General features: G+C 41.1%; 1 protein-coding gene across 1 annotated transcript; it reads right to left on the bottom strand.

Annotated features, from left to right (window-relative positions):
- Nucleotides 1–1,887: 1,887 nt before the first annotated feature.
- On the bottom strand, nucleotides 1,888–22,316 carry LOC309403424 (elongin-A-like; the record flags this gene model as incomplete). The annotated part of the gene is made up of 11 exons (XM_081997544.1): nucleotides 1,888–2,116; nucleotides 2,261–2,379; nucleotides 6,185–6,308; nucleotides 6,819–6,999; nucleotides 7,835–7,932; nucleotides 8,517–8,690; nucleotides 9,557–9,656; nucleotides 11,117–11,819; nucleotides 12,898–13,010; nucleotides 14,891–14,947; nucleotides 22,239–22,316. 11 exons carry the CDS (start codon nucleotides 22,314–22,316, stop codon nucleotides 2,055–2,057), a joined length of 1,809 nt encoding a protein of 602 aa, XP_081853670.1. The 3' UTR covers nucleotides 1,888–2,054.
- Nucleotides 22,317–22,677: the final 361 nt, after the last annotated feature.

Raw genomic sequence — 22,677 nt, 5'->3', positions numbered from 1 at the left:
TTCTCCTGCCACAGGGACAGTTTCAGTGGCAAGATCATACGTCCTTTTTTAAGTGGAATGGCAGTCAGGCCGAGCGTCCTTGGACTCAACCACTAACAGGATAGAAAATGTTCCTGAAAGCTATGAAACAAACAGTGGCAGGAAGTGGAAAGTGGTTTCTAAGCATGAAAGGAACAGTTCAAGAAAAAACATATTCTCCATTTGTGGGCTTTTCCACAACAGCAGAGTTTTCCTTCCATGACCGTATTTTTTTCCCATTACTCAATTTGACAGAAATGAACATGGAACTGAGTAGCTCCTTCCAGAAGTATTCTTTACAGATGTGTACGACAGACACTGCATTACCTCTCTACTAGTCAACTTGTTCTGATCCCAGAGACAGAGAAAGCTCCCCACAGCGTTTCCAGGCCAATACACTTGGTTTTATCTTTCATTCTTTAGTGCAACTGTAACACATGGAGAAAAACTACACCACCTGCTGACTTAAAATCCCTCTATAAATAGAGCATTTGCACAAGCTGTTGTGTATGGGTGACTATGCTACCTGACTGAAAATGCCATTTTGTGGCAGTATTTTTGTTATCTACCTGAAAATTGGTAAGATGGTGAGGAAATTCACATATGTGTCTTGACTAAAAGACAGCAGCTGGCTTCATGATGATCTTACCCCTACCCTATGCTTTGGGAAGAGTTCTAATATGCCAAATCCTATAGAAGTAGAAAGGAAGAAACAAGACCTTCTTGCAGCTACTGAGTACCATCTATAGAAAGAGTCCCTCCATTTGTAAGCCATGCCTTCAAGGCAAAGTTAAACTTACAGTTCATGCAAGTGAACTGGTTTAGATGAAGCCACTACAAAGTAGTATCTAATTTCTAAAAGAAAACCCATTCATAGACCAACCCCAAACTGCATCAGTCCCCAACTTTTGAAAGAACAGCTATTCAAGACCAAATGGCTTTTCCACTTTGAACACAAAAGGCTCACATTCAAGGCTGTGAGCTAGGCCTCTTCACAACAGGCTGAGCACAGCAGATCACAGTACAGCACAAGTTCTCTCATCTACAGACTTAAATGGATTATTCTGCATGAGTTGTACAAGATGACCACAGCAGACTGATGACATTCTTGATTTCCCTCCCTTCTGTTAGTATTTGTGGGAACAAATCTCCCACACAAGGACTTAATGCCTTCAGATGATATCACACAATGACAAGTCTGGTTTTAATTACTGTACCAAAAGTGTCCAACTAAACAGAGCTCCTGAATAACACATGATTTTGTGTTAACTTACTGTCATGGCCTGCCCTATTTACCCTGGAAATCCTGCTTAAAAAAAAAGCAATGTTAAATTTAAACATTGTTTTCTCCTACCTCTCCTTTGAAGGTTCATTGCCTAAGTCAAGTAAAAAGGCTGAAAAGCACATGGTGTCCTGAGTCAAGGATATTTCACAGCCTTTCACAGCCCAATTCCAGTAGGTCAAAAGTTGAGCTCCAGGACTGTCTTGAAAACAGTCTTCTGTTTCCAGAAGAGGAAAAACTAAAATCCAACCAAATCATGCTTTCATAAAAAGCAGAATATAAGTCTCCCTTAGGAAAACCTTTAGTGAAACAAATACACTAAGTTTCCAAAACACTTCTGTGCAAGAAAACCAAGACCTCTTTGCAACTGTATCTAAGTATACCTTGGGGCCATTTCTGCAAGATAACTTTAACCTTGGCAAAATATACACACAGCTTAAGTGCTTCCATGAAAAGCTTAAGAAAATGTGTACATAAACTGATAAAGACAGTGTCTGTAATAGTCCATATAAACTGATTTGTCATTAGTGTGTACTGACCTTATTTCAATTCAGTTTTTCTCATTCATGAATAAGAAAGTAGCCATATGGAAGGACTCAGATGTTTCAGTCTTTATTGCAAATGATTCACCCCTGCAACATTTCACAACTGCTTTAACTAAGGCAAATTGAAGAATATTTACATTAATGTTACTTTAATTAGCTGTAGCATGATATACAAATAGTCACATAAGTTTCAAATATGCAGCCTCATTTTACCGTCGTCCAGCTCTACTCCTCAATGCTTTCAAAGTTTTCTTCATGATTGGTGCAATTTCTTCAATAACAAAAAAAAAAGAGAAGAGACTAGTTAGGATTACAGCTGTGGATGACTTAAATGATACTAGCATAATATTAAGCATATATTAGTGGACAGCAAGTTAAAAGAATTATCTTTACAATCTTAGAAAATTCCATTTACTTTTCATAGGCTTTTTTCCATCTCGAGTTATTATGCTTGAGCTAGAACTTCCACTATTGCTAGCAGGGATCGGATTTGATGATGTGTTATTTCTGTCTCTGCTTTCTGGAATCCTTGTTCTTCTAAAACAAGGAAATAAGAAAAAAAAGTTAGTGTTTGATATCAAACTATTTGCTCTGGCTCATTTTAGAAAAAAAAGATCTCAAACATTTAAAACTTTATACGTTTAAAAATCATAGATAATTCAGGTTATAAGGGCTATCAGATGGTCATCTAGTCCATTTCCACTCTTGCACAAATATTCCATTTACTAGATTTGATGCATCTTATCTGTCTTTAAAATTAAATGATCAGAACTTGTGACAAATAAAATTTTTCATAATGCCCTGTGCTCTAGTTTGCTCTTGGTGTTTATTTTCCTCTTTGAACACAGCTGAACTGTGAGAGCTAACCAGCTCTCTGACAGAAAGTGAGGGCAAATTGACACAAGCTTGCCTTTTTTTTTTTTAAAAAGTAGGAATGTCTATCAAAAGTCACAATAACTAATCCTAAATATTAGGCTGGAATCCTCAATCAACAGGACAAGGACTGAGGCATACGCAGATACAGAGCTGATGCCTACTGCTAAAGGCCATTAAACCAACACAGCACTAAAGTGTCAGCATGATGTCACCAATCTGGGCAGCCTTGTACGCCTCAGAGCCAGTCACTGACATCTGCTGCCAGTTATTGTATGCTGCTGCATGCAGAACTGCAAACAGCAGCCTGGTAGGGAACTGCACGTCTGCCACAGGACCTTTTTGGCTCCTGCAAGACCAGCTTCTTAAGTGAAGGTTTCAGGTGCAAAAATTGCAAAACCAGTAGGTCTTCAGAGGACATGGTCAAAGCAACAAAGTTAATCATGCCTAAACAAACTCTTGTTTCTCAAGGCAGCAAAGCAACAACCCTCTTACAGCTTCTTTCACACAACAGCAGTTCCTCCTAATTTACCATGCCTGAGAAAAAAAATATGCAGGGCTTTGAGTACATTATTCAGCTACTGGTCCAGAGATTACTGGAGCAGAAAGGACATTTACACTATGTACTTGAAGCACCTAAACTGGAAGGTTGGTCTGTCACAACAGATACAACCTCCCACAGTACAACTGAAAGCAAAAGCCTAGCTTAAAGTGCCTTAAGCTACTGCCTTGGTGGAGGACTATCTTTTCATTGATAACAGCAACAGCATGAAAAGAAGCTTCCCAATTTCACCAGCTAAAGATGCAGCTATAAAAACATTGTATCTGATGTAAAGCTGATTTTGAGCCATGCCCCATCATTCCTGCCCCATACCACCACAACCACCTTGAGCACTAAGTCAAGGCTGCTCAACTAAGTCAAGCGCCTGAAATTCACAGAACACACAGTTTCCCATTGTTTTGTAGGGGTTTTTGCCCCCCAATAAACCCAGATCAGTTCAGTTATCTAGCTCATGTGCCTAAGACAGAACAATTACTCAGCACAACTACAAGCCCCGTAGCATCAGAACAGAAACAACTTAGAAAGTATAGCCGAACATGTCAGGAGAGTCAAAGTCAGTTTTGCATCCTGTTTGCAACAGCTTAAGTTTTATCCTCCTTTGTTCCCAGCTATCTGTCACTATCCACTCACGTATTTGTCAACCTGCATAACTGTCCCCTAATTCACTGAAAAATGTTCCACCTGCCACTCCCGCAAAGGGATAATAGAGAGCTAGCTGCAGAGCTGTTTATTGCCAACATGGGAACAACCACAGGCAATGGGGACAAGGGAGGGCCACCAGGCTCACCAGCAGCCGCAGCAGAGTAAGGGACCGCAGCTTAAGATACCCACGTTCAGACAGTATGAATACTCTCCATGGCTTTTATGGTCCAACTGCTGGCACATGGACTCATCAACCCCAGGGGTGCTTCTGAACCAAACTGCTGATTTTTCTTTCAGACAAGAACAGATATTCAAACAGTAAAAACCAGCAGTCTGACTCCACATAGTTGAGAAGAGAAGAGGTAGAAGCTAGTGCTACAGCTGGTTTAGCTCCCTGTTGCAGCCATCCTCTTGAATACACGAGTGCATTAGGCTGGCAGGAACAGTAGGACAAATATCACACCTCAGCTTTGGTTCTCATGACCGTTGAACTACTCTGAACTAAGATGTCACAAAGAAAATCTGGCTTTGTGCTGTACAAAAGAAACATTTGTGGAACCCCAGTTTTCTGTTTCTCCAGCAATTAGTGTTGGCTACTGCTACAAACTGACTGTTCCAGACACTCCTGTAAGCTGCCAAACCAGAAACCCACCATCGAGACTATTAAAAGTTGTTAAGATTCACTGTGGTCAGCTATATCACTTGGAGATTTTATGAAAGCAGGAGAACATGTGAGGCTACTAGGCAGGTTTATAAACATGAAACATCAACACTGGAATCTCCCCAGAATGTCAAGTGGCATTAGTATAATCTGGAGAAAAACAACAGCATCCAACTACTCTCCAGCTGGGAGGGTGAATTCATCACAGGCACTTCAGAGAAATGTGCAATGACAATTGTGGTAGGCTGACCTTGGCTGGACACCAGGTGCTCAAAGCCACTCTAACTCCCCTCTTCAGCTGGAAAGGGGAGAGAAAATTGAAAAAATACAATGAAAGGCTTGTGGGTTGAGATAAGGACAAGGAGATCACTTGCCAATTACTATCACAGGCAAAACAGACTCAACTTGGGGAAAGATTAAATTTAATTCATTACCAATCAAATCACAGTAAGGTAATGAGAACTAAAACCAAAAACTTAAAACACCTTCCCCCTACCCCTCCATTTTTTCCAGGCTCAACTTCACTCCTGAATTCTCTACCTCGCCGAGCAGTGCAGGGGGACAGGGAATGGAGGTTGTGGTCAGTTCATCACACTGTCTCTGCTGCTCCTTCCTCCTCAGGGGAGGACTCCTCACACTCTTCCCCTGCTCCAGCATGGGGTCCCTCCCATGGGAGACAGTTCTCCACAAACTTCTCCAACATGAATCCTTCCCACAGGCTGCAGTTCTTCAAACTGCTCCAGCCTGGGTCCCTTCCACAGAGTGCCGTCCGTCAGGAACAGACTGCTCCAGCCTGGGTCCCTTCCCCGGTGTGCCATCCATCAGGAACAGATTGCTCCAGCCTGGGTCCCCCAGAGGGTCACAAGTCCTGCCAGCAAACCTGCTCCAGCCTGGGCTCCTCTCTCCACAGGGCCACAGGTCCTGCCAGGAGCTTGTTCCAGCACAGGCTTCCCACAGGGCCACAGCCTCCTTCAGGCATCCACCTATTCTGCCATGGGGTGCTCCATGGCCTGCAGGTGGAGATCTGCTCCAGTGTGGAGCTCCATGGGCTGCAGGGGGACAGCCTGCCTCACCATGGTCTTCACTAGGGGCTTCAGGGGAATCTCTGCTCCAGCACCTGGAGCATCTCCTCCCCCTCCTTTTTCACTGACCTCGGTGTCTGCAGAGCTGTTCCTCTCACATATTCTCACTCTTCTCTCTGGCTGCTGTTGTGCAGGTTTTTCCTCCCTTCTCAAACATGTTATCCCAGAGGCACAGCCACCATGGCTGATGGGCTCAGCCTTGGCCAGCAGCAGGTCCATCTTGGAGCCAGCTGGCATTGGCTCTATCAGACATGGGGGAAGCTTCTGGCAGCTTCTCACAGAAGCCACCCCTGTAGCCCCCCTGCTACCAAAACTTTGCCATGCAAACCCAATACAACAATGCATACATGTCAGAGGAGCATGTAAGACTTAAAAGGCAAGTAGTTTTTAGCCACTAGCTGCTTTAAAAAAAAGGTAAGTAAATAGAGAGCCATTTATAACTTAAATATTTTGCCAGCAAGCTTTTCTACTGACAAAGACATCTAAAATCAAATTAAAAGCACAGTACAGAACACTTACTTGTACTTCTCTATGGGATGAAGTTGGGTGACAGGTCCCGCTGTCCCATGGATTTGTTGCTGTCGGCGAATGTTCCTGGGTGGTTTTGCTGCACTGGTCATGTAAGCCAGTTTTACTTGCCTGCCTAATACAGAAGCAAGGAGCAGAGGACATGTGACTTTTTGCCCTTTATGTTCAAATCTCAGTTGATAAACTTAGAAATTGCCACACAACCATATTAAGTTGGGAAAAAATAATTCAGAAAAGCAGAAAATGGTACCAAAGTAGTAACTGAACACTGGCAAATCATATACAGACTGCATACAGTATTTCTTCATATTAACTTTAGCATTTGTAATTACATTTATACTCTTTGCATTGTTGCTTAGAATCCTCAGTCTAACCAGTAAGGTAAGAAGGTAAGATTTGTCTATTCTATGCTGCAAGTATTATCATTAATGTATTATATTAATACATGTATTTATTTTTTGAGCAACTTGTAAATTAAAAGGAACAGTGTTTGTTCCTGATGACTTCTCCTAGAGGTATAGCATTAGTGCTCAGTGCAAACAAATCACTAAACATACATACTAAGTGTCAAGAATAGCAGAAGAGACTGGGTTTTGTAAGTGGAAAAGCTAACTACAGATTTTACCTTTTGGTTTCTCAGACTGAGCTGAAAGAATATTTTTTGTAAGTATCTTCAGTTTTTCTTCTCTCTGATTAAACAGTCTCAAGTACATTTCACGCCAAGACTCATATTCCAGGAGGCTCTCATTTTTAAAATCTCTCTGGCAGTGTTTCTTCCACAAGTGGTCAGATTCTTCTGTAAATCTCTAATTTGAACACAGGATACCTTAAATCAAAGACTTAAAAATAACATTTTCAAGAGTATCTGTTAGCTGAGCATGTAGACAAAGCCCAATCCCCTGGTGGAAAAAGGTGCAGAACAAATCCCTCCACACATGCTGTCACAGGTACCAACGTGGAGTGTAGCAATACCATGCAGAGATACTGACTTCAGTCTAGAAATCACATAGCTTCAAATAGCAGAACTCTATATTTGGGCTAATGAGCCATGCTTAGAAGCTAGACTTGTGTTTCCAGCACAGGCTCAGGCCACACCCGCTCTCAACTTTAGACATGCAGAGAAACATCCAACTTGCATTATGAAGTGCTACACACTCAGATCCTCGATGTCCAAACACATCATGGAACTGAAGTCCTAAGACTGGATATAAATCTACCACACACATGAAATCTCACACCAGTTACTTCCCGACTGGTATGCTTTGCAGACTCAATAGTTTGTAACTTGAAAACAGTTGGTCCTATTATGACTTTCCCAGTTATTTCAGTGGTAAATACTGTGGGTTTTGTGTTGTGGGTTGGTTTTTTTTTAATTATTATTCTTTACTTATTTTTAAAAACAGAAATACTTTTCTACCCACATTGGCTTTCACTTAGTCATCAGTAATAATTCTCCCAAATTCTTTAAGTCCTGACAGTTGAAAAAGCGAGGCTTGATAATGACAGCTGAATTCAAAGAAATAAGTATGCAAGACAGAAAACCAGTGTAACCCGTGCAGAATCTTTATCAAAAAGGTGCAAGGCAGAAACAGATGCCTCAAGTCCTCTGTGGTTCCCTGAATTCAACAACGCAGAATTTACCGGATTACATTCCTCTATTCGAAACAACTGCTCTGGTGTGCAACGTGTTAGCACAGGTTCAAGAATTTCAAAGGGCACACCTCCTACTTGATGTAGTGCTACAAAAGAGGACAGTACTTTCAGTATCTCACTTATTTTACTCAGTGGGTAACACCACTCACGAAACACTTTAAAAATAAAAATAGAAGTTAATTTTAGCAAGCACTGACAGAACACATGTTTTGAAGTCAGGCTATAAAAATATTTATAAATCAATAGTTCCATATTGACTGGTGGTTATATTTGAGGATGGAGAAAGCATCTTTGAATAGCTATTGCCTCATTTTTACCGATGTGCATAACTCCCCTCTCTGCTTACAAGGGAATAAACAATTTCTTGATCACTCATTCTAATTTATGTAAACAATCATCTCTGAGGGAAAAAGTCATCAGGCTTTTTGGCTTATGATTTATAGAACTTATATTTTAAATAAAATTGTAACTTTAAAAAAGGCAAGCTTTCAAAACAAAACTACATTTTAGCATGGCCATAAATCCATTTTTCAAGTGCCGTTCAACCTGCTGAGTCACCGTTTGTGGGGAGGGGCAGTATCTTTTAGCAGACCAGTTGTTAGCATGGAGAAAGAAAGAAATCTGATACACTTTCAGGCACAGCCTGACACAAATCCGTTAAAGTACTCACAATCAATATTATTTTGAAGCACACGGATGCACTGTTCATACAGTGTAAGCATCTTTGAAAGATGGGCTGTTTTAGAGCCAGAGTACACTTGCATCTTAGAGTTCAGTCTCCGTCCTGTGAATTGAATCGTCTCACTGACTTGCTGGGGTGCTTCCACAACAGGTGCCAGGGGAGCTGCAAACAGAACATCAGCCAGGGTTTCCTTTACCTCCTGACATTTTACAATGCTTTAAACATTCAGCTTTGACTATACATATGTCCTACCAGCTGTGTTTCTCTCATTTTTCTTGAAATACAAAGGCACTGCATTACAGTTTGGGGCCCTTACACATATTGTATGTGATGATATCGTGTTGTACGTCCAATCATCATCATCTAACAACAAGACAGCATGTACGTTGCAAATAAGATGCACCAACTCAAGGCAGCCTTACACTATTTAGCTCAGGTCTATATAAGCTATATTCACATCTAGATTACCCTGTTACCAGCCTACAGCACATTATTGATATTCCTGAGTTGTCCTAGAGAAGCCAGAAGCTGCAATAGCAGTGATGTTTCAAGACCAGGTGACAAAACCACTGAAACCTCACAAGACCTGCTAGGGGAACCACTGGCACTTTGTGTCACCTACCTACAAAGATGCTAGCAGGTTCCTATGCTGAAGCTAGGCCTAGTGCTTCCTGTAGTTGTTTTACCTAAGATGATTTCTACTAAGGCTTTGCCAGCTATAAGGTATAGACAGGAGTAAAGATAAATGGAGCCTGTAGAACTACCACCTGATCTATGCCTTTTCTACATCTATGGTAACCTTCCACAGTATATATTTATTCAGCCAAGCCATAAAAGGGAAGCCTTTATAACTCACTTCAACTTCAACATGGTTTCTACAGATGAGAAAGTGAAGGTGAGGCATTTATTTGCCACAGACAGGTGAGCTAATATAGTTTATTAGAAAAGGGAATAAAGACATCTCTGCTCTACGTAGAGCTGTAAAAACCTGCACTATTTCACATTTATCAGCCTTGCAACCTACTTACCTTTAAAGTCTGCAGCATATGGGGGAGATGAGATTGAGATGCCTGTCAGAAATTTAGGCAGTGGAGTATTAAGAAGATCTTGGAGGGATGCCACCTTGGCCTGTGCACAGTCAAGGAAACATTGCTTCAACATTACAAATTTGGGTTTACCAAGGCTTAAAATAAGCTACAAAAAAACCCTTAAGCAAACCCCAAAGTTAACTAGTATGATTAGAATTATTGCTTTTCTGCAATAAAATTTACTCACTGGGTTACTTTTCAGCGTGCCCTTTCATACTCTACTTACCAAGACTATCACAAAAGGAACTTAGTGGGATATCTGCAATCAGTGCATAAAAAGAGATTAAAGAACAGAGCAGATGCATTCAGCTAACAGGCTTTCAGATAAATCACTACTGATGTTAGAGGCATACAATGAATGAGACAAAACTGCAAGATGACAAAACCACAATTAAACATTTAAAGGCAAACTAAACGCCATCCTGAGACACAAGAAACCGCTTTATACGTGGTTCTAATATAGTCCCCTATATTGTGCTAGATAACCCATTTAGCCAAAAGTTTTCACAGATAACCCCTTAAAAAGGGATTTAAAGATGCAGCACTGGTAAGTACAGGTCCCTACAAATGCTTCACATTATGTGCAACATCTAAATTGGGTCTTAGGTGTCGTCCAATTGTAAGCCAGGCACTTACAGCCCCAAACTTGCATGTCCCTGAACTTCATTTCACTATCTTTTACAATTTTTCACAGCTGCTTGAACATCCAAGATTTTTCCTCAGTTTATGCTAGAATATCATACACAAGCCTCTACATTAGTATTTCTCCATTTGGGAGAGAAGATACCACATTCAGATTGCAGATCTTCCACAATAAATAAAGCCTGCAGCTTTCACATCACAGTAAAGATAAAAGACTGAAGAGACCTTTAATTCCCAGTGCACAAAAGGGCTTCATTTAAAAGATCTAATTAATACGCATTTAGATCTACCTTGGCTCAGAGGAGCTTCCTAAGCTTCTTCCACTTTAAGGAACTAGGACAATTCATATTACAAACATGTATAAGCTATTCTCACATGCAATACTGTGGTTTACTTCAATGCATTAAAAGAAGAAAGTTCAGTTCCACTGCAGACCTTAACATTTACTATTAAAGAACCACAGCATCTGACAGAATGCCTGTGCCGCACAGAAAACAGCTGTTACGGTCACAAACCAGGCTGGTCAAGAATGGAAGAAAGGGACATTTTTCCAAAGGTAAGTACCTTTACTTGGCAGGTAAAAAGCAGATCAGCTGATACGGATCAAAGACTATTGTCATATTGGAAAGCAGGCTAAAAATACAAGACAAGTCAATTGTCAACTGCCAGTATGCAATTAACAATCATTTTTTTGCCCCAATTACTGCAATTATTGGCAATTGCAATGCAGCTGATATGTCAGAGCCACACAATCCATTGCTTAAAATAAATACAGCCGAATTTCACTGAATATAAGTGTGCAAAGCACTTATTTGTTCGCAGTTTTTCTGCTATTATCTCAACTATGCAGTGGCTTACCTTTTTATTGGGAGTTTCTGACTGATCACCCTCACATTTTTTTGCACCTTCCTCTCCCTCTTTTCCATCAGAAAATTTTGAAGTCTTTCGTGGTAATGAGCTGTTCTTCTGTTCACTGCACTTCTTTGGCCGTTCACCTGTAGAACTAGCCTTTCTCTTCCTGTTTTTGTTAACCTGATCATAATTAAGATAAGATTCAAAAGACATAGTAGGGGGCTCAAATTCCTCATCACTAGATAATTCTGCTTTGCTTTCTAAACCAATTTTTTGTTTTGGTTTCTTCACATGCTCAGGATTTCTCTGTTTGGAAGCATCCTTACTAGGCTTTTCCTTCAGGGGTGATAAGTCTTTACTGGCTACAGAGGAATGCCGCTTTTCTGAAACTTTCTTGCCGTCTGTGGAGGTTCTCTCTTTGAAGTCACTTTCTTTAGCTTGAGGATTGGTACCCTTGGAAGCATGCTTAGAACCACTGCTGCTACACTCTTTATTATCACATTCTTTTTGAGACACAGAATCTCTACTTTGGTGGGTCTTTTTACTACAAGTACACTCAGTAAGCTTCAACTTTTTAGAAACAGGAACACTATTGGAACTTCTGGAAGCCAGTACAGATGCTTTTGACTTCCCTGAAGACTTAGTCTCCTTTGAAATAGAAGATTTTGTCTCATCTTTTTCAGTATTTTGTTTTCTTCCTCTGTGACCACTGCAACATTAAAAAAAAACACATCTGATGCTAAATTCTTGAACTTTTTTTTTAACCTATATTAGTAAAATTAAAAGCATTAAATGACACCATGTGTCATAATTTTACAAGACTCAGAACTGTGCTCTGCTGTGCTCTTATTCTTCCATTATCAGTACAGAATCCCAGAGAGGCAGCTTTTGCATCCAGCACTGCTAAACACTGCGGCAATAACTGACAGCAAGACAAGTGAGGAGTAGGGACATAACCATCAGTAGGAAAACATGCCTTACACAGTACTACTTGCTTATAACGTGTTGGATACCACTTCTTACACAAGTTTCCCTACATGCTTTATAACACAGACATGGTACTTGAAACAACTAGGAAACAGAATTTACTACATGCTCTGTAGGTGATACAAATTACAACAGGTCAGCCTTTATGCGTTGCTTATCATGGGTTCTTGTATTTCACTTTCCCATTGTTTGAACAACTTCAGACTTAAAATGTACTATTTAGTCAGTCTAACCTTTAGCTTGCTCAGCTCAACTGCCTCAAATTGTCAGAGATCTGCAAAACATCTAAAGCACAGTCAGCCTGGCCATGGCAGTGGTGGCTGCTTCATTCTGAGAAGAAATCACATCTCTTCAGTGTGACTCCTCCAATATTGGAAGCCTCTCTTAGTCCACAAGAACGTTATAGGAAAGCCCTCTATACAATCAAATCACTGGAGAGCTGCCTCATTTATCCACCACCTTTGGGAAGAAAGAGCAAGCTTCCCACTTCCCTGAAGTATGGAGCAGTGCCCATCACTGGCTTAGTCCTGCTTGCATCAGCTGAGACCTAAGAACTTGTGCCAGTAAAAAAAAAAAGCAGTTGAAGTCTTAGGTGCTGGCTGGCTAACTGACCAATACTGGTTGTTGCGATTTGTTTGCTGGTATTTTATAAAAGAAAGGTCATTTCTTCCATTCAATTTATGCATTTGTCCTAGTGCATATTTGTCATTCCAAACGCTTTCCTAAGCTCTCCAAGCTGTATTTTATAAAGTTACACTACCATATAATTAACTTTTAGAAAAAAGTTCATTCACACCTACCTTTTATTTTCTGGAGGAATAAGTTTTTTCCATTGTTTTACCAGGGCTTTAGCTACATTCCCAGCAGTGGCATGTTTCCTAAAACTGTTAACTGTTTTGCCTATGCCAGTTTCCTGTAGAAGATAACACAAGAAAGATGGGCAGAATAAATCACAGCTAACATCCAAAATAAAACCTTCTCTAAAACACTACAAACAGTATTAGCCTAGTAGTCAGAGCTTTCTTATGGCAGCTAAAGAAATAAATGCACTCTTTATACCACAAACAGAACTGAAGGAAAAGTAGTTATTTATAACCAAATATGGGGAACAAATGCAGTCTTAATTCATAAAATTAAGAGAAGTCATTTTCCTCCATTCAATGTATGTACTTCAGGAACTTCACTTGGTTCGAATGCTTATGCCCACAAAATGCATACTGCTCCAGTGAATTAGATTAATCAATTCAAATTCCCTTTAGGTTCATGCAGGTACATTTTAGCATGTTAAAGAGCACGTATGATGGACATATTGTAACCTAAAATGCATCTCAGCCAGGACTAATATGGGGTAAAGGGGTCAGAGGAGCAGAGTTCATAAGACTAAACTCAGCCTCAGTCACAGGGAAGAAAAAAAAACCCACAGAACTTGACATTTAAAACCTGTCATTTTCTGTTTTCCCCCAGTACAATTATTTTCACATTACCATTGTGCCTTCAAGTCTTGTTCAAGTGAGTTTTATGTTATTAATGCACAACTACCTTGCAGACTTTGAGTGCATATAGAATCACAGGTGCGTTTTTTTAAACCCTATAGTATCAGTAATTATCTCTGATTCACAAACTCTCACTTTTAAGATGCATATAGAACCTGGAATTCACTGGGTTAGCTGCATCCTGTTAATGCTCTTGCTAGCTAGCGAAATGATACTCCTGTGAAGTCTGAGCAAGAGCTATACACGTGCCACTCCCACATAATCAGCTCATGCCTTAGAAAGAACTTCATTAAATTCATTTTAAGGATATTTAGCTTCTCTATAACTTGAGCAATACTGGTTTGGTATGTCAGCGTATTGCAAATAGATGCAAGAAATTTGGTGGGATTATTTCCTAAAGCTATTTATGTTCTTCAAATGCCTTAAAAATACATGGAGTCCCCAGCTGTAAGACATTTCTTTCCTCTATTTGATTTGAAGACTTCCATCAAAGTTTGCCACATTATAAAACATCCAAGTTTGTTGGGAACATGAACTGTCTGCAGAAGCCCTTTGTCATTTTAAACAACTAATTGCAATATGAAATAACTTTGTTTTCCAATAAAAATACATAAATATTGCTGTATTCCAGTAAAAGTCTACCTGCGTTTATGCAGGCAAATGCCTTCGCCCAAATAGGCCAGTCAAATATCTCAATTACCATATTTTTCTCTTACTCTTCAAAGAACTCTCACAAAACCCGCATTTTTCTTCTTCCCAAAATATAGACACATTGCTCATAATAATTAGAAGTTTCACAGACCAGCGTGAGAATTTCTAATGTAAAATTCAATAGGGTGTAGCTTGGATAAGGATACAAGTCACAAGTATCCTTACTTGGGATACTTGCTCTTTAAATGCAAGAAACTAACCTTGAGCTGCTAATAAAAGACAGAAGATTTAGACAACTGACCTAAAGAATGGTTCACCCATATTTGTTCTGTCTCAGGCATCAACATGAAAGCAGTTTTACTGCAATGAGAAGAAACCATCCCTGAGTAGCAAAGTGTTCTCTATATGCTCAGATTCCTGCTCAGTACTATCACTGTTGTCATAATACTGCGCTTGTTAAGTCGTATGCCCAGCTTCCAGCTGGCTTTTGGAAAAGGCTCCATGCTTCTTTGTACAGAGCTCTAAACGAATCATGATCAAGAGTCAAAATTACAAAGTGCAACATGTTTGCTGCTTCTATGATTGCAGACCCCTGACATTCACACAGTAATTCATTACAGAAGAGTTTAATGTATTATTGGTCACTTACCACTAGAATATCCAGTGATATATCCAAATCCTGTAGTACCTTAAGTGTTTTTACAATCTGGAAGGAAACATTAATTTGTTTTTTAAAACAAATATTTGTAAATTCTATTCTGTTTTTCTCATCCTCATTCACATGTTTAATCCAAAAATACTCCGTAGTGATAAGAATATCCAGTAACTCCAGGAAAATGTAAGCACTCCTTCACTGCATATCAGGGCTCTGCTTGAAGTCTGTGCTGTGAACCAGTACGGCTCTGCCAACCCTCTCCAAATTCAGTAACACCAGAAAATCTAGTAGGTATGCATTTACCACTACAGAGATTACATTAAGGATCAGTAATACAGTAGTACAGGCTACATACATATATGCCCACACTCCTCATGTAGCAGTGACCTTCATTTGTCACAGAGCCATTAGAAGAGCTGCATTATGCAGAACCACCATGCAAAAATCAGCCAGTCTCCCAGCAGGTCTCCCAGTCAGCAGCACCACCCCTTCACCAGCCGGGGCCAAGAAAGGACAATAGAGCTGGCAGAAGCCCAGTTTGCAAAAAATAAGGTTTTGAAAACTTGGCTGCAATTTGTACATCAAAAAAAATGAGCTCAATGTAGAACAGCTGGTTTGTTTCGCACTGACAAAGCATACACCTGTTAAAAAACTCAACATTGCCATCAAAGCAGGAAAGAATTTTTCAAATAAAGAATGCTAATCTTTCTATGAGAAGTGTTTTAATAACACAAAAGTCTCATTTATAAGTAGAGTATAAATTGTTTTGGCAGTGGGTATACAGCACCCCAGAGCCTTGCAGTTGACCACACACAAGCAATTTGCCTTATCTTTCACAAACTTCCATGAAGCTATGTTGTGTAGATGACAGAATTAACGTGCAACTGAAGTAACAGCATTTCATAGGGCTTTCAAAGACTGGAATACTAGTCCAGTTTTTCAGCTCATTGCCACTTCTAAATGCAATAGCAAGAACCAGATGATCTTTAAGGTCCCTTCCAACCCAAACAACCCTATGATTCTCACCTGCAGGAATGCAAAACAGACTACCCAGAAACTTTTTAACTATTACAACAGCTATGTTAACTTAAGTAACTGACAAACTGCCATTTAACATATTAGATATTGCTTTTTAAATGGTGTTGCAGGAGGTGGAGGAGGTACTAAAGTAAGTGAGGAGCAAACTTGAAGAAACAATTTACAAAGAGCACTGGAGGGGGATATATTTCTAGACTGTTGTTCTAAGTTTCATTGTTCCTATAATGCATTAGTAGTGGAATCCCACACTTGACACTGAATTTCATTGTGTACAGTGGGCTCTATCGACATGCCTAGCATGTAGTTCTTCCTGTAAACCATCCACCCTGCAGGAGTGTTTCTGAGACCTAAAGTACAGGAGAAATGCTTCACAGCTGGGGAAAAAAAAAAACCATGAGAAAAACTGTAACAGTAAGACATTCACTTAGGACCAGAGCCACCAAATGAGCTCTCTCCCCAAAAGTTCATCTAACTACAAAATGGCAGGATACCAACAAAAAAAAGCTTCTTGACCAAAATTTGGGAACCAGTATAAAAGCCATGTGAAGTTCTGCTTATCTCCTATTTAAGAGTAAGACACTCCCTGAGCCAGCAGGTTAAGCATATATGCAATGAAGTTAAAAACAATTTTGCCAAAAGAACTACTCCTCCTTTTGAGACCAATACAAGCTTAACATTTAACTTTTTCCAGACACTTCACAGGTATAAGCTACATATTTTGTGAGCTGAAGACTTTTTCTAAATAATCCCATCAGGGAAAAAATGCGTTGCAAAGATGCTTAAGTAGAAAAAAAAAAAATTGCTCACAACGTTCATCACAAGCATTAGAAACTATGTTATCAGTGTCAGGTTAGTTCATTTTTTTAATATAATTAAAAAAATATCCCCATTCATTTAACTTACTTTGCAATGAAAAAGGAAGTAACCCATTGCTGACAGGTATATTGTGCTATAGAGGACGACTAGATACTTAAGCAGTGTAAACCACAGGGAATAAATCCCACAGGCCAGAGACAAACCTGTGTGTGGAAGAACACCAAAAGATGTTTTCATCAAGCTACAATGAGAACGGGGGTTTCGAGTTTTTCCTCATGATGGGTTTTGGACTAAGTCAGTTGATAAAGCCAAGTTCATTTCAGAAGAACAGATTCAGGAAGCAGGCAATTACTACTCACACAACTTCAAAACAACAGGCTAAATTACAAAAGTACCTAGATGACAAACATGTCCAAAAGCAGTCAACAGATTTTAATGAAAGATAAGTATTTCCAAGTTTTCTAAACCAAAGACCACACTGTTCATTTTGCTTTCTTGAAATGTATATCACATTTGGCAAATTAAGACAAACAAGAGGGTTTCATTGAAAAGAAAACGGAAAGCCTTGATCAAAAGGCTTCTCAGAGTGTTTAGGAGAAGTGATCTTGATCTCTCAAAAGCAGGGAACAGCTCAGGCTGCAGTGAGACCGGCAGCTATGTATGTACAAGACTACCAAAGGACAGCAAGCCCCATTTGCCTTGTACTGTAACTGGGCAATGTAAATGGCAGCATCCAGCCTGCCAGTAGGAATTACCCATCTGCAAGCCCTTGGCATTTAGAACCAAACTTACTTACAAACACAATCAGGAAATAAGCAAATTTAATTTGCATCAAACATCAGTAACAGCAGAGAAACTCTTTGTTTACCCTATTTGCTAAAGAGTTCCAATTTCTCCATCAGAGATTAGGAAGGGCAGTTTGCTTTTCAAAGGACAAATACCAAGCTCCAGTAACTACCAGACTTTGGTGAAGGCCACAAAAAGGTATGCCGTGAAGCATAAAGACACAGTAAAGCCTGTCACTGGAACTAATACTTGTTAGAAATACTAACTTTGGTGTTGTGATATTTATATGGTGTGCCATTTCAATTATTACATAAAATAAGGCAAAGAGAAAAGTAATTTATCTGAAGTCTGTTCTGAGCAGGCCTTCAAAAACAAAATTAAGATTGACTGTTGAGGTGCCTTGCTCTAACCACATCTTTTACTATAGCATTTGTAGCCCATCTTATCTCACTGGACTGTACTCAATAATTTTTTCCCCAAGTCCTTCCATGTACACACAATACATACATAACCCTCCACTGGTTTTGAGACTATTTTACCTTGCATACCACTATCAGCTATACCCTCGTGGAAAAACAATATTGACTTTAAAAGAGATGGTAAACTTTATAGAAATAAAAGTTGTCTCTATATAGAATTCCTGAACTACTCTGCGTAATTCCTGAATACTTGCTAAAGAAAGATTCAAAGCCTTTTTTTCCAATAAATGACATTCCAAGCAAGCCCACGACACAGGTCTTCATGTAACATGAACAGACAACAGAATCAGAGCCTTACGGATGATCTGAGAGCTGGCGCACACATACTGGTGTGACACAAAAGCAAATGTGACGACAGGAGCACAAGCGAGCTAAAAAGAAGAGGGGGAAGAAAAGCAGGTGAGTATTTGGAAAGCAGAGGGCAATGGTAATGAGCAATGGGTAAGAAGCATGTGAGCAAACAAAATTTTCAAGAGTCAAAACTGAAAGAAAGAGAGATGATAACACCAGATCCCAGGTGTGCCAAGCTTGGTCTATTCCCACTGCACCAGTGTTGCTCCATCATCCCTTATAAAAGTGTAGCACCAGTCTCTTCATTTTTTCTAGCTGAGCCTGAACCCTCAGGAAGGATGGTCCCCAGGCCATCTGTGGTCAAGGGACTGACTCAACATTTCACCACAGTAATTCTTTCCTGCTTTCTCTCCTTCTCTCCTTGCCTACTAGCTGCATGTCTCTCTCAAAGGGATCCCTATGATTATTTAGCCCATTCTCTTCTATAACGCAGTCCATGAAATTTCACCAAGCCCGTAACTTCTGGCTGAGCTAGACACCTCATTTGAAAGAGCACCAAGACTTTAAAGACAACACATGAGAAAAACCCAACACATCCCCACAGAAGTCAATCCTATGCCCCAAGTAAAACAAACAAACATTTGCCTAAAAAATAAAAATGCCGCATTTTGTTTTCAGCTACTGAATCTAATGATCTCTTTCTGCTAATTAAACGAGTCTTCTTCCAAACATCTTATACAACATAGAAATGTAAACACTTATCACACACTTTACCTTGGTTCTTTAAGTTATGCTAGCCAGAGCTATACCCATTCTCTGGCTGTCTTATTATCTCTCCAGCTTGGCAGTGTTGTTTTTAAAAACAGTCCCCAGAACAGAACATAATATTCCTGTAATTGTCCCTCTAATACTATATAGTGGTAATAACATAACCCTGCTAAGCTACCCAAAGATAGCATTTATTCCATAAGCCACTGCATTGTACTGCAATTTCATGCTCAACTGGTAATACATCAGAACTCCAAATCATTTTCTGAGTCAATGCTTTCCAAAATACAGTCTGCTATCCTGAGTGACCTATATTCATAGCTCCTAGCTGTGACTTTCCACTGAGCCATGTTAAAATGCATGTTGCTCAAATGAATGTAGCCTAGCACATGATCAAAGTTGGTTTCTAGAAGAGTCTCTGTTCATTTGACACAAATTACTTCAGTATTTGTAGCATTGCCCTACAATACTTGCTTTCTTCTAAATTAAGAAAGATTTGAGCAAAATCATGTCAAGAATAGATGCATAATCACCCCCCACCCCAAAAAAACCCACCACAAACCCACAACCAAAACCACAAATCAACATTGTTTTCTGATGAGGTCTGGCACTTATTTTTGGTGTGTGCAACTGAAATCCATTTTATGTATTGCATCGGGTCCATAACATTGCTACTGTAATCAGCATCATACAAAAGCAACTCAAATGCCTTAAGAGACTTGCATATATTTATCACAGTTAGTGTCAGCTGAACATAATTTAAGATAAATTTGGCAGTAAATATCTACATAAAGTCTCATCGAGTGGCCTGGATCATAGCACCACCCTTTAATTCTACATCAGTTACATCTTATATGCAACATCATGCAGCTGCTCAATGCATGCCTTCATGATCAATGTCAAAGACCACTTAATCTACCTGTATATAAAATAGCATAGTACTTCTGTCCTGTCCTGCTGGACCTCCCTAGTACCTTGAGCATCATTCAACACTTAGATCATTAGTTCTGTTCATTCTTTGTTCAATCCTCTGAAAACTCACTAGGGTAGCCATCAAACCTCGTACATTAAGAAGCTTTTGACATGAACAATCAATGTTCTGCATTTTCCCTGGTTACTATCAGATCAAAAAGTATTTAGCAATTATTAAAAAGTGCCAAACCAAATATTATTCTCAACTATGGAACAGAAAAACAGCAACACTTACCTACATACACATCGGCAGTATTGATTTATTATTCCTTCCACATACAGATAAAACTTTCCTCTTTGCCTTTAAAGATGATAACCACATATTTTCTATTACTGGATTTACCTTTTACTAGCAGTGCATTTCATGACTGCAAATTTACAGCTATCAGTTTCCCACTTCCCCTACCACTCCTTAGCCCATTATCCAAAAATTTTTCTATTTCACTAGACACAGTTTTACCAGGCACAGCAGAAGTGCTGCAGCACCACCAATAGTCCCACTTTATGCAGTACCTGCTTGCAGTCATGCAACATAAAAACTCTCCTCCCTTACTGGAGTCAAGTCTGCCAGGGCTATTCACATTTTTCACTTGAGTTGAACGTGGTTTGAAACTTACTGTTTTGGAATCACTTAAAAATCCATTACCTCCAGAATTGTTTCTTTCTTTTCCCTTTCAATCTCTTGTTCAGAATACCACATCAAGCCCAAGTATTAAAAAATCCAAAGGCCACAACATCTGATCACTTCTGTAGCACAAGAAGAAATTTTAGGTTAATTGAACTGCAAATTAAAACAGCACAGGTATTTGCATTTTGGACAGATCTAGCTTACAGCACTAGCATTCAGGAAGATAAAACAAACCATTATTGGCCAAGAAAATCAGTATTTCCTATATATGCATGCATACACACACTTTGAAAACACACAGTAAACATGATTAATAACTAAGCTTTTCAAGTTCATTAACTACCAAATGCAATACAGATTAGATTTTACTGCCACCCTCTGCCTCCAAATAATTCCACAATCTTGCATCAAATTTTAATGTCTTAGAAATCTATCATGGCAAATGTGTTCTGTACTTTCAAATTGAATTCAACCCTCAAAAAAAACCCAAACAACCCCCTTTTGAATACACTTTCTTCAATCAAAATGTGGTTTATTACTTCGCAAAACACTGAGGCCAATTTGGCACACACTGCTTTTCTTCCATTTCTTCGGAGGCCAGACAGAGTGTGGAGGCCGACTCCTTCCCCCTTCACCCTGGAGCCTGTACTTATCTCCCCGTCTGCCTCTCAGTACCTTGAGAGTGTCAAGCGCAGCTTCCATGACTGCTCTGATCCACCTCCCCACTGATGTTTGCTTGCTTCAAGTATTCCTTATCTAGTCCTTGCAGCTACTGAGCAGCCCTGCTTACCCTACAGAGGCTGTTTAATTCCTCTTTCAGAGATAAGAGCAGCTTCATTCTTCTTGCACCAGAAATAACAACACAGGGTGCAACAGCTCTTGCTCCTCTTGCTGCATGCCATTAAAACAAAGCAAAACCACCTATTTCACCGAGAAAAGCTCTTACAAACATAGAGATTGGCACCCCAGCTGCTGTGTTTTGACCTTCTGGCCAGGCCGACAAGACCTCACACCACCAGCGCTACCCATTAGATGTAGCAACATGACACCCAACTTTGATTGCCCTTCTCCTCACCTGACTGTACGCTGGGCCTCTTGGCCACCCACAAAACGCTTTAGCCCTTACCCATCCGGGAAATAACTACGAGTGATCCGACAACTACCCAGCCCTCCTTCAACCGCTCCTGGTCAGGACCAGGGAGGGAAACAAAAATGGAGGCGCAGGGCCGGAGGCTGACACACGGGTTGCCCCTCGGCGGCCCAGCTGGCTGCGCTCAGCTCGAACACCCCTCTCCCTGCTCGGCAGGGCCGGCAGCCAAGGCCGAGGGGGGCGGCTGGGCCGCCATCTCCTCAGCGCGCCGAGGGCCAGCGGGCCCAGCCGCCGCGGGGCTTCCCCCGCCAGCGGCGCCACCGCACCCAAGGCCACTCGCACCGCTGCTGCCTTACATAGATACACGCGTACACACCGCTGGTATACGCTCGGAGACCGCAGCCTCCCGACGGTCCCGGCTGGAACCCCCGCGCTCCCTCCCTCGCCGCAGCCAGCGCTGCCGCGGGGCGGTACCTCTGCGTGGCCCTGCGCGCAGCCCAGCCGTTCCTTCAGCTCCAGCACCCGCCGCGCGGCGCTCCACCCCTCCGCCATGGCACCGCGCCCCGCTGCTCGGCCCGCCCTGTCCGGCCCGGGCCGCTCGGCGCCGCTCGCCCCTCTTGTAGCTGCGCCCGCCGCGCCATAGGCGGCGCCGCGGCCAGGCCCAGCTCGGCCCTGCCTTGCCTCAGGCCAGCGGGCCGGCGGCGGCGCCTCTGCCCGTCCTCGCCGGGGGCCAGCGGTGCCCACTCTTTCCTCAGCTGCCCCCCTTCCCCGGGCTTTCTGCCCCTCCCCGGGCCCTGCGAGCCGCCCCGCGCCTGCGGCTGAGCTTTCCCCGGGGTTTTCACGGACGGGAACCGAGGGCCAGGGCCCGAAGCGTGCCAGGGCCCTGCTGACAGGCGGTGCAGACAGCCGCGTC

The sequence above is a fragment of the Phaethon aethereus genome (genome assembly GCF_964289735.1).
Source record: "Phaethon aethereus genome assembly, chromosome: 3".
NCBI classification, from domain to species: domain Eukaryota; kingdom Metazoa; phylum Chordata; class Aves; order Phaethontiformes; family Phaethontidae; genus Phaethon; species Phaethon aethereus.
The sequence above is the reverse complement of the archived record's forward strand: the minus strand, read 5'-3'. Positions and strand labels throughout refer to the sequence as shown.